Source organism: Diadema antillarum, unplaced genomic scaffold (genome assembly GCF_040938485.1).
Source record: "Diadema antillarum isolate AM-2024a unplaced genomic scaffold, OU_Dant_1.0 seq00001004_RagTag, whole genome shotgun sequence".
Classification (NCBI taxonomy): Eukaryota; Metazoa; Echinodermata; class Echinoidea; order Diadematoida; family Diadematidae; genus Diadema; species Diadema antillarum.
Genome location: NW_027271842.1, coordinates 152,015 through 169,249, shown reverse-complemented (window position 1 = coordinate 169,249; position 17,235 = coordinate 152,015). Strand labels below are relative to the sequence as shown.

At 37.5% G+C, this 17,235-nt stretch overlaps 1 protein-coding gene across 1 annotated transcript in view; it reads right to left on the bottom strand.

The window, feature by feature from the left end:
* Window positions 1-17,235, bottom strand: part of LOC139742535 (xaa-Pro aminopeptidase 1-like) — a 41,687-nt gene that overhangs the window by 14,597 nt on the left and 9,855 nt on the right. The window contains exons 2-12 of the mRNA XM_071653067.1: window positions 12,120-12,268; window positions 11,404-11,514; window positions 10,450-10,513; window positions 9,576-9,680; window positions 8,597-8,716; window positions 7,095-7,253; window positions 6,425-6,526; window positions 5,036-5,117; window positions 2,969-3,057; window positions 2,167-2,282; window positions 648-734 (exon numbers count right to left, since the gene is read on the bottom strand). Coding sequence (XP_071509168.1) covers window positions 648-734; window positions 2,167-2,282; window positions 2,969-3,057; window positions 5,036-5,117; window positions 6,425-6,526; window positions 7,095-7,253; window positions 8,597-8,716; window positions 9,576-9,680; window positions 10,450-10,513; window positions 11,404-11,514; window positions 12,120-12,268 — 1,184 coding nt within the window. The remainder of the gene's footprint in view (window positions 1-647; window positions 735-2,166; window positions 2,283-2,968; window positions 3,058-5,035; window positions 5,118-6,424; window positions 6,527-7,094; window positions 7,254-8,596; window positions 8,717-9,575; window positions 9,681-10,449; window positions 10,514-11,403; window positions 11,515-12,119; window positions 12,269-17,235) is intronic.

Sequence of the window (17,235 nt, the reverse complement as noted above, 5' to 3'; positions counted from 1 at the left end):
TTAGTATTGCGTAGCCAGGCAACGGGGGTAATGCGCGTTGGAAATACGCGGAATGCGATTAAAAGAGGGCCTGTCTAAGGGTGCGTTTATAAGATTTTGCCGGCCTAGAATCACTGTTTTGAAACACTGTTTTGAAACACTGTTTCAAATCACACTTTCGTCAGGAGAGCGTTTATAAGATTTTTTTCTCCGAGCATGTTGGGGCTCTCGTTCAGACTGTGCCATTGCGCAACTCACTCTGCGCAGTTTTTCCTCGGCAAAAGGTCAAACAGGGTGCGCGCAAGGCATTGTGACGTCATTATAAACAGTGTTTGCGATCGCGGTTGCGTTTATAAGATTTTTGAAACACTGATTCTACAGAAACACTGTTTTGAAACGCACTATTTTGTGCGATTTGAATCAATGTTTCAAAACACTGTTTCAAATCACGGCGAGCGTTTATAAGAATTTGTTTTCGAGCTAGAATCACTGTTTGGCCAGAAACAGTGTTTCAAAATACTGTTTCTGGCCAGAAGAAAAATCTTATAAACGCATCCTAAAACACATATTGTTTTATAGATAAAATTCATATTCGCTATAGAAACTAAAGCCTTCCACAGGACGTCGACGTTGATATGACTTCAGAATGTGACCTAAGTGTAACTCACATGGGCTAGCTTCATTCCGTCTACTTCAGTCGGGTTCTTCTGGGCCTTCATCAACAGTATGGGTGATGCTTGGATCAGTTGCTTTTCCTGTAATCACATAAAATCACGCGCGTCGAGACAGATCATTATACTTTTATATATAATATATGCATATAATCATGTGTGTGTGTGTGTGTGTGTGTGTGTGTGTGTCTGTGTCTGTCTGTCTGTCTGTCTGTCTGTGTGTGTTCTGGCCTATGTGTGTATTCATAGACCTACATGTAAAGTGTGCAAGCTCAAATGAATTTTCTAGATCAAAATGGAAATACTAATTACACGGCAAATGATGCACCCAAGTGCAGCTTCTTCGGTCTCCAGTTTATAGATTAGAATTGCACGAGGAATAAGTTGCGGAATGAATAATCATAGTCCATCTGTCCATATAGGATAGAGTTTGTGGCGGAGAATGCGCTATGTAGTTTCTTCAATCTTATGGTGATTGCTAGAAGAAATATGCATCGCGACATTTATCCCCCTGAGCATGAATTAAATTCACAGTACTGTACTATATACTACACGATCATACACACGTTTCGCGAAATCAGAGTTCACGCTATAGAATACACTATACAGTTCACCAGTAACACAGCACAGAAAGGCAGAATTTTGAAGTGATGTTCAGCCACTATCCGGACGTGCTCAAGCAGTGATGATGGAAAAGTGATTTCAGTCTCAGTATCAAAACTTCTACAAAACACGATCTACCTATCTATCCGAATCTAGTCTATGGTCGTTATCACTGTTTTTATAACTACCATTACCCTTATCATCCTCATTATCATGGTAACACCATCATCGTGTTTGATATCTCTTATGTTATCACTGCCCGCCTAATTTTTTTTTTTCAGTACATGTATAAACACAATTTGAAAGTTGTTGAAGAAGTATAATGATTTGTGTATTTTTGATATATTTTAGTCTATACGTTTGTGTATGTATATGTGATGGTGACATGAAGATTATGTATAATTTTTCTAGCAGATTTCTCAGTGTGTATGTATAAGTGTATTTGATGAATTCTGCTATTTTGGTCATCAGGTGGTTTTTTATATATGTATATATAATTGTGTAGTTTTATATCTTAATTGTAGACTGATTGTATGACTATGTATGTTACCATAACATGAAATATCACACTGTACAAAATTCTGCAATTCAGCCATCTTCATGGCTGCAAATGAATTTTTTAATTAACCATTACCATTACCATTACCATCATCATTACCATTAATTCATCATCATTATAATCATTAGCATCATTACCATTACATTGCTCTGGGAAATATTGTCATTTTCAGTTCAGTTCAATTCAATTCAATTCAACTCAATTCAATTCAATTCAATTCAATTCAATTCAATTCAATTCAATTCAATTCACCTAACATGTCCATGTAATTATTGTCATTATCATTATTTTTAATGAAGAATTTTTGAGGCTTTCTCTCAAGAGTGAAGACTATTTTGGTGGGATCGTTCTTACCTCTGGAACAGACTGGTAGATGAAATAGCTGCAGACGTCACTAAACCATATCGTGTGCCCGTCAAGGTTTGGAAGGTCAATGTCGAATTGTGGGTAATCCAGCACAGTGACACATACTGCAAAGTGACATGTAATCATTTAGAACGACAGACCGTCAATAATGTCGCTGTTATACATACGTTGGGATTTTTGCATATTTTTGTTTTTATGAACATGCACGGAGACTATGGTTTTGGTATTATGCGTTTATAAGAACTGATTATTACAAATATTATTATCATTTTCATCATTGTTGTTACTACCATCATTATAATCAATGATCGTGTATTGTATAGCGGTTTGCTTATCATACGGGTTTTATTTTCCTATAAATATCAGTGCGTGTGACGTGCTGTATCACCAGGATTTAGGGAGAGTATTCGAATGTTTTAATCTGCCTATGGAATCACAGAAACAGCAAACAACAGACATACACACATAACGCATACATACACGCACACACACACGCACCTCACTAAACTTTACCTTTTTTACTCCGGCATGTGATATCTATATACTATGGCGGGCGAAATGTGTCGTAAATATCACAACTATGCAAATGTACAGCCATGGAAGAGATGTCAGATTTTATTTAATCAGAACGCAAGAAACCGCAACCATAATTCAACTGTGCAACTGTTGCACAGTTGAATAGTTGAATAGGGGACTTTAAATATCAAGATGATGTCAGAGATTTATGTGACGCTTCTTGACCACGTTTCGTGGACCACAGCAGAATATGAGCGGATTACTCGATACCCACCGTCATCAGTACACGGGGTAGTCAACTTGAGATGAGCCCTCACATTGTCATCCGCGTCAACTCGCCTTGCCTTGTCATACACGTAAAGCCTGTAAATTCAGTTTTCAAAAGTATACGTATGATAACACACGTTGTTACCAGGATGAGCTAAAATGCGAGGGGGTGGAATGTTGGTCTTGATCCATTTTCTTCATCAATGTCTGTGTTAATCTATAACCTTCGATAATCACATTCTTTATTTTTTTGTGAAACTTTTTGCATATTGAAGGGCTGATTTCACTGAGCACGCGAACGATTTGCGAAGGACGCGAATGGTAAAATTCAGCATTCGCATTTTAGTCTGCAAAAGAGCGCCAAACGAACGCGGGGGTTCGGATGCGTCGTCTGTTTGCGGATGTCGTCCTTACTTCGGCGAGGATTTCAAAAAAATTGAAATTTTTTGCGAACCCTTTCCGCACACTGGGTCGTGAATTCCTCATGATTTGTTCTCGAAAATGTCTTTAAAGCCTCGTCATATGCGCAAGACCTTCACAAGACGTGTGGAATGTTCGCAAAATCTTCGTGAAACTCCAAACAGACCCCGAAACTAACTTTGGAGAATATCTCGCGCATGTTTCGCAAAATCCGCGAAATTCTTCCGATCATTTTACGGCATAACCGCAAACTGTTTGCGTACTTTTTGAGACATTCTGATGAACGTTTGGGGCATGTTTGGGGGCAAATCCGCACCCTTGATGCCAGCTCTATGTTTTCTATAAATCAAAATCGTATCATACATCCACACATCAAACAACTATATATGTAGTAACAGAAATTTTAAAAAACCAGCAAAGAGAACGAAATGTTTGATATAAAGAAATCACATCAGAATACACTTAAAATGAATCTATAAAGTACGCCAAAAATATATTTGAAACTTAAGATAATGTGTGAGGAAACCCGCAAAAAAATCAAATGCTTATGGAGGTATATGTGCTCAGAAAAACTGTCGCACACGCACACACAACAGAGAAATAGAGGAACAGAGAGGAGAAATACACGAAAGAAAAAAAAATTCAACTCAGAAAAACTCAGAAAATTCAACTTGAAAGACAGCTTTCGGCTCTCCTTGGAAACATTTTTCCCATGATTATTGAAAAAATTTCGTGTACGTAACTGGCTGTACTTTAGCAATGGTACATACAACATTCGTATTACATACTAGTACGTCGTGAGAACTTCGCACAAACTGCGTAAGAATGGTTTTCGAGTTCGTTGTCGGGACACATTCGGTGAAAAACTTTTCCGAATGTTGGATTTTGCCATTCGCGTCCTTCGCAAATCGTTCGAAAGACTTTGAGAACTAAACATCTTGTTAGATAACAATGAAGATGATGATGATGAAGATGATGATGATAATATTTGGAATGATAATAGTGATAAAATTATATGATCATAATAACAGTAATAAAAATTAAATAAAAAAGGCTATGATTAGTAGCATTATTAGAACATTATAATATATGTTGGCCCACAACTCCTAAGACATTATAGACCTGATGTATGGAATGCTTCCTCTATCCATCTAAACCAAGTAACATCCTTCTGAAAATCTTTTCAAAGAATTACAAAGGAATCATAATATAAATCATTGATTGAATTCATTTGCAAAACTTGATTTTTCGAGGAAAATCTAATTTTAACAAAATCTCTTGTAAATGTTACTAAGATACCTTCGTTTGTAGGCCTATATTGTCATCTTGAACGAAAAGTTACAGAAATAGAGTGTGATGAAAAAACACACCTTTTTTGTTATTGGTAATTCTTATCCTCGTGCATGGTGAACGTTATAATTGTAATTATCCAATTTTGAACTTTGCAAAACATACAGGAAACTTCACAATGATCAGCTGATGATTCTTTTTTGCACTTAATCGTTGTACTGGTAAAGATGTAATGAATATCTGTCTAGGCTGCAACGATACCAAAATAAGTAGACTAACGAATAAATAAATAAATACATGAATTAATACATAAATACATAATGAACAAATTGATTAATATCTTGGTGGTGAATACAATCCTTACCATACATCGTTTAATCCAACAATGGCGTACGAGATAAACATGGGATTGTACGGAATATCTTCTCCACGCAGGTTAAACAGCCCTACAAAAAAAAAAGAACAAAGAGTTCAAGGTTATTGAAACACACACACACACGCACACACACACACACAATAAGAGAAACAACAACGTATATTTTACTTAGAAATCAAGGATGCTTAAAAGATCACACGATTTTAACAATGTTTGACTTGAAAACATTAGGAGAATTTGTAATTGAGGAAGGTACCTCAACAATTTACGGGGAGTTAACGGACCGTGAAAGTATCGTGAAGTGATCAGTGCAATAATGGGTAAAGATTTCGAGAGGTTTGGCATTATTTTTTTTTTTATAGAACATGGGCGCGAAATTTCCCGTACAATGTACTTCAACGCAGCTGAGACCATAATGTTATGTCTTTTATCATTATATGTGACCCTGCATCACAAAACCAACAAAAAGTCGCCAGACATGAATTTTTAGTTAACATGGTTAAGGGCAGATTCTAAAAGAGCAGACTCTTAGCTTTAAAATGATGTATAAGTCAATTCGAATGGACTCACCTAACCTATTTAAATCATTGGAAAGAAAGCACACACTCTTTAAAAGTGTGAACTGAGAAAAGAAGCTCTGAAGTATAAGGGTCTATTCAAGCGCTTAATCTTTACCAAGCCGTGCTACACATGTAGCTGTGCGATGAATGGGACATAAAGGATGTAAACCACCATAGCAACAACAATGGAGGAATTATCAGATTAAGCTGAAATTGAGCATGCTTTATTGACACATTTTGTCCATGATTATTACCAACTTCCAATGCAGTAGCATTATTCTGTCAAAAGTTATTAGAGTTGAAAATGAAGAGTTTGTAAAGGGACTCTTAAGATACGAAAAGGGGGCTGGAAAAGATATACCTAATCGCACTACTTTACAAAAAAATACAAAGAATTGTAGAAAACGGCTGAAAACACACTTTCCCATTCGTTTTATGATCCCAAATGAGGCAGAAGAAGAAGAGCTCTTCCAGAAAATAATATGATAAACCTAAGATTGACTTGGTTGACCTGTTTCACTTTTTTTTCGGCGGGGGGGGGGGGGGGGGGGGCGGTAAAATTAAGTGGTGCGACTTTTTGTTGGTTTTGTGATACACGGTCACATAATTATACTGATTACCTTTGACTTTATTAGGTTTCATAAATGATCACTATGAATGCCATTAACAGTAGTTAGTTCAGCTCTTTTTTTATTCTTCAAATGCATAGGACATAATGTTTTAACATCCGCACTCTTTGCAGAGTGGAGATAGATAGAAACATCCATCAGTGTGAACACGATTGTACGAGGGGGGGGGGGGGGGGTGCTGGACTCACAGGCGACCTCGTCAAGCTTCGTAACAATGAGGTGCGTCGCGTTCACACTCTCCTCCATCATCATCTCCCTGATTTCAACGATCTTGTCATCCCAAGCTTGACCTGTGCGGACAAAACAGTTTATATATAGGGACAGTGGAAATCCACTTATACGATAAAAAATATGTAAAAATCCGACAAACAAACAAACAAACAAACAAACACAAAAATAATGATCTCACAGAGCAAGTATTCGATATTTTTTTATTGACTTGACTATAATGTGGTTAAAGTGAAAGTCCCAGCATCGAGTCAAATTGCCATTCTCTTTGTTACATAAGACAACCAGAGAAAAAAAAAATATAACAGATCCGAACAAATTTACAGGCTGTATATAGGTTGACACTGGGAGTTATTTGAATGAAAGTTTCAAGAAAAGTTGATAATAGTGACAATGGTTTCTCTGCTCAGGGATCACGATTAATTCCACAAAATTTAAACATGGAGTTGTCGATTTATGTACTACATGATGTAAAATTAGGAAAAATCGTCTGGAATGCCCCATTAAGAGCTGGGGACATCCTCCTGTCAGGACCACCACTTAGATGGTATTGACATTGTGTATTAACTTGTAATATTGTGTGTGCACGCTATGAATCATAAGAGTTTAGACAACGTTGTGGATTCACACCTGAGTATTCCACGCCTAGGACCAGTAAGTTTTGTCCGGGATAAGGGGGGATGTCGTCCAGCTCTTCCCAAGTCTGGTCCACCAGGTTATCCAGGCTGGACACCATCGCCAGGTTGCGTCCCGAATTCGCCACCGTGTCCAGATAACTTTGCACACTACCTGTGGATGGTGACGGTAAAGGGAAGAGAAGAGGGGGAGGGGGGGGGGGGCAAATGGACAGAGAGGGAAAAGGGGGGTGGAAGGGGGAGGTTGAGGGAGAGTGTGAATGACAATGAGGAAGGAGAGTTTGAGGTTCAGCGAGAAAGAAGAATAGAGGAGACAAAGGGGAAAGAGAGAAGACAGTGAGTGGATTGTGAGGTGTGAAGTAAAAGTTTGATTAGAGGTATTCATCATTACAAAAACATGTCTTGTTGTTTGATACGGTAGTTATGCTTTATGCAAATTTAGTGTAAGAGATTCTTTTGGGGACCTAAACTAAACATGCTGTGCTCTATAATTGGATTTCACGTCGTTTGTTTGTTTGTTTGTTTTTGTTGATAGATATAGTTTTCAATATACAAATATAACGTAGAATCTACTCTTGAAATTTACCATCTTTGTTATTATGTTTAATGCAAATTAATGCTCAAGGCAAAAGTTTCGCATTTCCTTTGTAGCCTTGATAAATTTGTTTATTTGTTTTGCATTTCATTATTAGCCCCCCTAAAAACAAACAAACAAACACCGAACATAGTGGAAATAAACTCAACTAAACAACCGTTTCTTATGTTATGGTCTTTTCAGAAATGGTCAAATCGGTTTCATTTCATGAACGAAATGGAACCAATCAGGAATACAACACAAAGTAGGTAACGCTCAGGTAATCGCAGCTGCCATTTTGTGATATTTGAATGATCTTGATATGTATCTTCGTCTTATTTTTCGTTTTCTGGTTTCGCTCCCATTTTCACCAACATCATGAACATGTTGCTTGACTTTCCCCTGCTCTTATTTAAGATATAATTGTCCCCCTTTGGTATATTTTCAAGGAAACTAGACGTACAGAATATGACCTCCAATCATATCAAACTTCGAAACAATCGTAGGCACGTCTTGGGCCGTATGGATCCTCAATACACACAAGAAAAAAAAAAGTTCGATTTTGCACCATGGTGCAGATTAATGTCACACTATTGAGCACCTTTAAAGGTACAACTTTACAACACTCCTTTAAGAGAGGTGCAAGATTTTACTTTCTGAGATCTTCTAAGATCTATAACTTTCTCCTTGTGGTATATGCATTTTCAAGGAAACCGGATATACAGTACATGACCACCAATCAGTGCCAATCAACTTCATATTTATCGTAAGTGTGTCTGAGGTCCAAGAGATCATCTTTTCGTATGGGTTCTCGGTGGTACATCTATACGAGGATTTTGCGAATTGAAAGCTGAAACCTTTTCACATAACACCAATCGTCATATCGAGAATGATTTTGCTCTATTGTTTAGTGATAAACTTACTTATCGACAAGAGGGTGGGGTCGTAACCGATTTGGCTGCCATCCGGGAGATTGGCTCCCATCGTCGGGTCAGTAGAAGTGCTAACCAACCACTCAGCTGTTGTCGGCACACCTTCTTCTCCTGCATGTTACATATAATATGGGAAAATAAACAATGACTTTGTTTGATGTATGTGTTTTTATTGGGTATGGACCAGCTGAAGAACAGCCATTGGCTGAAGCAAGCTGAAACGAAATAAACTGAACTGAACTGAACTGAACTGAACTGAACTGAACTGAACTGAACTGAACTGAACTGAAATAAACTGAACTGAACTGAACTGAACTGCACTGAAAATAAACTGAACTGAACTGAACTGAACTGAACTGAACTGACAAAAGCAACAGATTACGACGATATCGACGTATGTCAAAAATAAGCATGCTCAAGACCAATTGGGTAGAATATCATTTAATATCGTCTTTGGGAGGGAAGGACGTTGAACTTATAAATGTTCAATGTCTTGTGAATGCCTGGGCTATGAGGTGGAGGGGCTACCTTCACATTTTTCGTTTGCTCAAGCCACATCGAATGTCACTTTAATACATTCTTTTAACTTACAAAATCATTTTTGTTCACTTTGGTTTGGTTTATTTCTACATTCAATCAAATTCAAATTCAACACAAAATTACAAAGATACTAAGAATATCAACTTCTCAATGATTAAAATGTGTAACTACACATAGAATATAAGCATAAGCAAAAGTATTGTGCAATATACAAAACATGTAATTAAAATCGAGATATATATAGAAGGTATTTATCCAGTATATAAGAGATAAATGAATTTGAACGCAGGGGACCGCCGTTGTAAGCGGTTTATGCTGGAAATGGATAGGGCCTCATTTATATGACGGATTGGTGACTGTCATTCCGCAAAATAGGGATAATCATGAGTGATAAACATGGGGAAAAGTTAGGAGGGTGAGCCTGACGTACCGCTTCTCATCAGCATATAGTCACAGAGAAGTTCTCGATCGGCCTGTAGATAGTATCGTCCGTCGGTCCATAGAGCGGCGTGCGACTGTGTGATTAATACAATACCTTGCAATAACAAAGAAAAAAAAGAAAGAAAAACAGTGAAAGAAGCGGAAGTTGGTGGTCGGTTGTAAGAGGCTGTAGCAATTCTTTGCTTGTTTGTTTAGTTTTGCTCGGAGTAAGCAAAAGGTTGATTGATAATCAATTTGAAGTTTTAGTTTATGTTCTTTGAGATTAAGAATGAAGGAGAGAGATAAAGATTTTTTTAAAGAGAGAAAGTGAAGAAAGCGAGGTTTCGCATGAAATGATTTGTATTCTTAGTGATGTAAGACTATAACGATCACCGAAGTCATTGTTGAGTGCTTGTATGAATTTCGTATTTTTATTATCTTACGTGATATCTTTCATAGGAGTATAAAATGCAACTTATTTGGCCTTTGTATATGACCATTGAAAATACTCAGGAAGAACAATGAACATGTACTTTCTCAACTTAATCTAAATTCTATCAATTATTTTTAATCTTCACCGGCAAGTTAGCCTTTAGGTGGCTGTCAACCTTTTTTTTTTCAACACCATATCTATTTTACCGTCATTATTGTAATCATCATAGTTGTCACTATCATAAATACTATATAGGCTTACTATGCTGCTACGACTATACTCACTACTGCTACTACAGCTACTGATACAATTGCTCGTGGTATGATTAGCATTAATATTAACATTAATATTGACATTAACATCAACATTGACATCAACATTTACATCAACATTAACATTGAGCAATCATCTATCATTATGGTTATTGTTATTGTTATACAGTCATACTCACCTGATGACCCGGAAAAGCCGCTGATGTATTGTCTCCTCTGGTCTCGAGCAGCAATATATTCGCTCTATGAAGTAGTCCCGAGTCAAAAAGAACAAGAACAAAAAAAAAAAATCCTCTAGGATTAACGAGTAGTTAAGGAAAGTCAAACAATCAAACAAACAACATACAAATAAAGAAACAACAAAATCAATCAATCAATCAATCAATCAATCAATCAATCAATCAATCAATCTATCAATCGATCGATCGATCAATAAATCAATGAATTAATGAATCAAACGATTAAACAAACAAACAATAAAAATCCAACCTACAACAACAACAACAACAACAACAACAACCACAACAACAACAACAACATCAACAACCGGCGATGGCATTATTCATAAACAATACTGTGATGTGCCCAATACGAGTCATTATGATTGCGGTGTTCTGATGTTAGGCATGCTTTAAAAGTACTGACAATAATAGATGATGTATTAACAACTACATTGTCCTTCTTAATGTTATGTTTTAAAAATTCAAAATGAGTGAGAATGTTGAAATCGGCCCGGACCTCAAAACAACACTGATTATCACCAGAGTGGTCTCCCTTTTAATCGAGGATCTCGCGAAAGTGGAAAAGGAGGCTTATGCTTGTAGCGCGGGATACATTAAAAGGAGCGATAGATTAAAGGGAGCGATTTTGATCAATTTATTTCCGTGACTGCTGTTTTAACAAGCGAGCATCTACAGGACCGAGTATACGTTCGTAAGTCCTCTTCTAATCATATAAACAACGAGGGAACAATGCCATTATCATTCCTATGGGCAAGACCACTGCAACGGGGGAATTTTGTCCCAAGGACCTCGTTGATGAAGAATATAATAGCTTATGGTTTTTTGAAGTAAGTTACAACAGCTCTTCAAACTTGCGTCTTTCGAAAGGAAAACAAAAAGGTAGAGACTGACCCCGTGTGCGTCCTCGCTTGGTACAATGTATGCTCCGTAGTTTGCGGTAACCATCAACTCACGGATTCTGGTGAGCTGCGCAGTCACATTAACAGTGGTCGATGGATACACCTAGGGAGAGGATAGAGACAACGTTATTATATAAAACAATAATATTAGAGATACTCTCAAAAAGCGCTCATTCTATCCATGGAGCTCCATGTTCTATCTAAAAAGTTACCCATTGCGATGTTGAAAGAGTATGATATGTTACAACAAAATATTGTATAAGTCAATGACATAGGAATAATTACCAAGAAAAAAAAATAAGGTGGCTACGTGTATCATATACATACATTAAAAAAAAATTGTCAATCTAAATTAAAAAGGTAGCATGTGGATATATATGTATGTATGTATGTATGTATGTATGTATGTATGCATGTATAGGTGTATGTATGTGTATGTAAGGGTGTATGTGTGCATGTTTAATGCATGGTTTTATGCAAAAGTATATCGTGCTAACTCTATTTCTCTGTGTACAGATCTAAGCATTTAAACCAGCCTAGCAACTCGACTGCCTTGTGTCTAAACACTGTAAAAATCATTAAACCGTGTGTAATAAATGTAATTTTAACCCATTCCATACAGGAACCTGGTGGCCTGTATATTAAATCTATGGGGATTTCAGAATTCAGTATAGAACGGGTTAACTATCTAGAGCTGTCAAGGTTTACCGGATTGGCTGGGTCTGAACAGTCTCTCTCGGTTACATCGGCAGTCACTTCGCGTTTCTTCTTCTGATGCGCTGCCGGCCTCAGCACTCCTGGTGGCGCCCTCTCTCCATCGAACAGCGCGATGGGCTCGCTCCAGCATGGCGAAGCGGCTATCAAAGGAGCATAGTGTGTATATGTATATAATTTGTGCATTCATGATGACGAAACAAGGATGATAGGATAATAACAACAATGGCATATTGTATTAAAACATGGAAGCCATGTGCACAGTCACACTATTTCACCATGTTCACGTCTCTAAACAAGCAACTACATGTATAACAAAGAAAACGATCATCGAGCAAATCATTTGTAAATGATTTGATTATGTTTGTGATATGATTCAATAAAACATGCAAATAAAAAAAAACCGACCATAACGAAGAAAATATAAACAGCAGCCAGTGACCATAACGAAGGAAAACTAAATCAGCAACCACAAAGAAGAAAAAGAAAACAGCAACCAGCATGATGTTGATTAACTAAAAGAGTGGAGTACTGTGGCAAAAAGGAGTAGCTCGAAGCATTTTTGACGCCTTAATGAACACTTTACGTACAATTGTAACGATGTATATCACGATCTTCAATATAAAGGTATTATCTATCACCGACATATTCACCAAAACAACAACCACCACCACCATCGCCACCACCACAATAACAACAACCTGTACGCTTTGATTTAGATACAGCTGCGCCGTCCAGCAGGACTGACGACGTACCTGTTGGGCATGTAAACGCTGGTAAAGGCTCTCCTTTACAGTAGATATAAACGATACCGACGTTACGATCTCTGCGTCACTGTTAGTTTAATTGGGGTCATGACACCAGGAGGGAAGATCAGGGAAGGCACTGTCACCGGAAAACTCTTAAACACCGTGTGGAATTGATCTTCCACATATTGATCGGAAACTGATAAAAAAAAAACAACAACAACAACAACAAAACTAGGAAGAGAAGAAGACCAATTCAACTGCAAACAAACCCTGTATCATAGTATTTAATTTTTCAATACCATCGAGCAACTTTTGAAATCCGTAGACAAGAATTACGGGCATATCCTGTTGATGCATACATAAATTTATATGCTGATACACGCATGGTGGCCTACTTTATCGAAAGAAGAACAACAATACATCAAGAGATTGATCGTGAAAAACAGGTTTAGCACCATTTTTAAACCTTTAAGAGTAAGTCCATCTCCAGATTGAGCAAAACAAAACCTGTAGTTTTTACGTCGCTTGTTTCGTAACAAGGAATATTCTTGAAAGTATATATGAGTATCCTATATCATATTTTATTATCATTTTTCCTATTTTTAGCAGTTCTAATCACAAATAATACCTCACATCAACAAGAATGGATCGAGTTAACTACAGTTTTGCCATCAAACTCGTCATATGGTTATTGATGCATTTTCACCATACGGCAGTATAACACAACATCATGTCATCAGATATAACTACAATATACTATTTGAAACAGAATGTAGAGTGGTTTTTCTGTTAAGGCCTAATGTGCAGGTAGTGCTGAAGTAACGTAACACTATGACGAACATGCACAATTGAAATGATGCTCTCAGGAAAATGAAAAAAAAAAACTAAACAAACTCCTCATTTGTTTATTATTACAAAAGTGAGAGTGCATTAAGTTCTCACTTCATCAAAACTTTGTGATACCTATTATCTATATACATCCGTTTTCACTACCAATATTATTTCTTTTTCCCTGATTGATTTACACAGTTGACTGTTTGTATTTAACATGACTTAAAAGGTGTGAACAGTTCTGGTTGAGGTGAGGATTTAATAGTTTTTAAAGTTTTGCGAGATATTCAGAAACCACTCTATAAAATGTCAAAAGAGCATGTAATTCTAAGGGGTATTAAAAGTTTATATGATGAAAATCGGTTTTTGAAATGGCTGAGATATCCAAAAACAAGGTGAAACAAAGAGATCCTAATAAAAGGCGTGGCCTGTCACCTTTTATTATTATCATTTTTTGGATATCTCAGCCATTTTAAAACCAATTTTCATCAAATAAACGTCGAATCCTTCTTAAAATTACATGCTCTTTCATATTTCATAAGAGGTTTCTCATTATCTCACTTAGGAATGTTCAAAGCATGAATCCCAACCTCAACCAGTACTGTACAGTCCCTTTAAGCAAGAATTTCAGCGGCAAAGCAGTAGACGGGGATATTGGGTTAGGACAACTCTACACCATAACGATCATTTGTCTCTCTTTTTTTAAGTGATCCATGTATGACAAGTTTAGTGGACCACTCTTTTTTTCCATACCTACTCTACTGTTATCCTTCAAAGCATGCCTAGTTGTTCTCAGTTATACTATATACTTATATGATATGCCATTATGTACTACGCATTCGATTCACTTTTCGTTTTGAATTTCTATTTTCCTTGATCGATATTAACCAACTACGTGTTTTTTTTTTCGCAAGCTTTATATCATATTACATTTTGTGTCACTTCTTGTTTGATGGAAAAATAAACTGAACTGAACTAAACTGAACCATATTCATATCCCTTGCTCTACTATAGCCAAACTTGCCTGTAAGAAAGTAAAACACGACTTTCTACGGAATTTTCATCCTACATCAACGCCTTTCGCATCTTTATTATTTTATAACTCAAGACTATAGAACACAGGCGGGCGCGTTCTATAACGTTGAGTATATTTGGTCCGGAAAAGCCTGAAAACCGTGATAATGTAACCTCATTATACTTAAAACGCAGGCACTACTTAGTTCCCCACACCCATTAACAAACACAGAAATTTATCTTTATACCATTGGCTATCTCTGTCCTTATTGTTGGGAAGATGACAAGGTGCCACCGTTGAGTAACCCTTGGACTTGATAAGATTTTCCAGAGGATAAGAGAGAACGAAAAATTAAGCATTAAGGTCATAAACTCTGTGGGGAAATAGCTTACATTATAAGGGCAATTAGAGCATAAAATTCTGCCATTTCCCAACCGGCATTACCACTTACACCACAATACCAACGCCGGAATGAATCGAATGACCCTCTAATACCTCTTAAGTTTTGGAAAAAAATGTTAAAAAAGTCATCCTCCAAAATGCACACGTATACTATGTGAATTTAGTAAATACAGAGATATAGGTGCATATGGGTAAATACATTTCAGTGAAGTTTGAGGAATTTTGGACAAGCCGTTACAAGGTTATGAATTTTGGAAGTTTTTGTTCAATTTAAGTGCTTTCCTCTCTGGATTTGAAGAGTACATTAAGTCCAACAACATAACGTGATATCGCGAAAGTACAACACTATGAACAAATGATAATTCCCGAAAAATCAGGGTTCTACTTTAAATAACAGATACACTTTCCATTAGTCAACAATATTGTTACTGACGTATTTCATGAGAGAAATGTTATTTCTCTGCCTTCTGAAAGAAGTTAATCAAGTGCTCTATAACTTTGCACTAGAAAACATACGGGCACTTTAATAATGCATTCACTATATTCAAGGATTCATAATCATAATGATAAGCCGTAATGGGATATGCTAACACTTATTGGGGTACAAAACGGTAACTACTTTAATCCTCCTCCAACTCAACATGTTGTAAAACCATTATACCCATAAAGACGGGCAATCATTCCAACACGGAGGGTGGAACGTATTAAGTTGCCTCTCATGCGACTTTGCCTATGACACTGACTTCAGAGTGAACAATTCCATTACCGACGTTAATGAAGATTTACTTCATTCGTCTCGCCTTTGCCTGGATAGAGATTTTTTTTTGTCTTAAGCAAATCTGATCATCTGGTTTTCCCATGGAATTACTGGGTGGGTTTAATTTGAAAGGAAGGCCGGGAGAGGATGGGAAATGATAAGAAAATAAGGAGGAAATCACGAAGAGCGCAGACAAGCCCAAGCCCAAGAGGTAAAGCTAGGCCGGAACACCGTGAACTTGATTCGGGCAAAATGATTCCGAACCATGCCAAGGCTTCCAGCCTTTCTGTAAGCCACTATTATTATTATTATTATTATGTTTGCCACTGTTTAATTCACCAATACCAGTGGCGGATCCAGAAATGGGCGCAATGGGAGTGTGTCCCCTCTTTAAATGAGGGGGGGGGGGGGAGGGAGCCCGTGCGCCCCGTTTAATTTTGTAAAGGCGCCTCCCCTTTACGGAATTTCTGGATCCACCCCTGGATACTATTGTTGGTCAAGGCCTTCGTTACCATTGTGTCACAAATGTACACATTAGTAGTTATGTACATGTATGATGTACGGTATGCATGGCTGTTTTAATGTGTATGTACACAGGTTGACCAGATTAATGGAGAACATTCTATGTGGTATATACATATAGTACATACAGGCTGACCAGATCAGTGGAGAATTTTCTAGGTGGTATACGATGTAGCTATACAGTACGTGCATGTAACAGGAAATACATTATAGCTCACTCAATCTAGAATGATTTCACCCATTCCAGAATGTTCTGGGAAGTGCTTACATGTTTGGCTGAGTGAGGCACTGTCCCTGTAGCCCAATTTGATTGGTAGTTATTCTTGGTAATGATGTTTTGTACATAGTTAAGCCCAGCTCACACCTTTGCGGTTTTAGCTGCGTATAGCTGCGTCAGTCGAACGCAGCCTTAAAGCAGCCCAACGCAGCACTCCGTGGCAAAATATTTTGTAGCAGTCACATTGTTGCGTTGTAGCTCGTATATTTTGTACAAAATGGTTGCCTACGGTTGCCTTAGTTTGCTTTTCACCTCGCTCCAGCTCGCTTTTGCTCGTAACAGTACGATTCAGTACGAAGTTTGCTCGCCCCGTTGCGCATGTACCTCGTTCGCCACTCGTTCGTTGCTCGCTGGTATCTCGCACTAGCTCGTAGCATCTCGCACTAGCTCGCTAACAGCTCGCATGAACTCGCTTCTCCTCGTTTCACTGCTCATCCACGCGACTGTTACTCGTTCCGGCTCGATCCGCTGCGTATCAGTTCGCCCTGCTGCGTTATAAGCTCGTAGGGAGCTTCACTGGTATATATATATATATATATATATATATATATATTTTT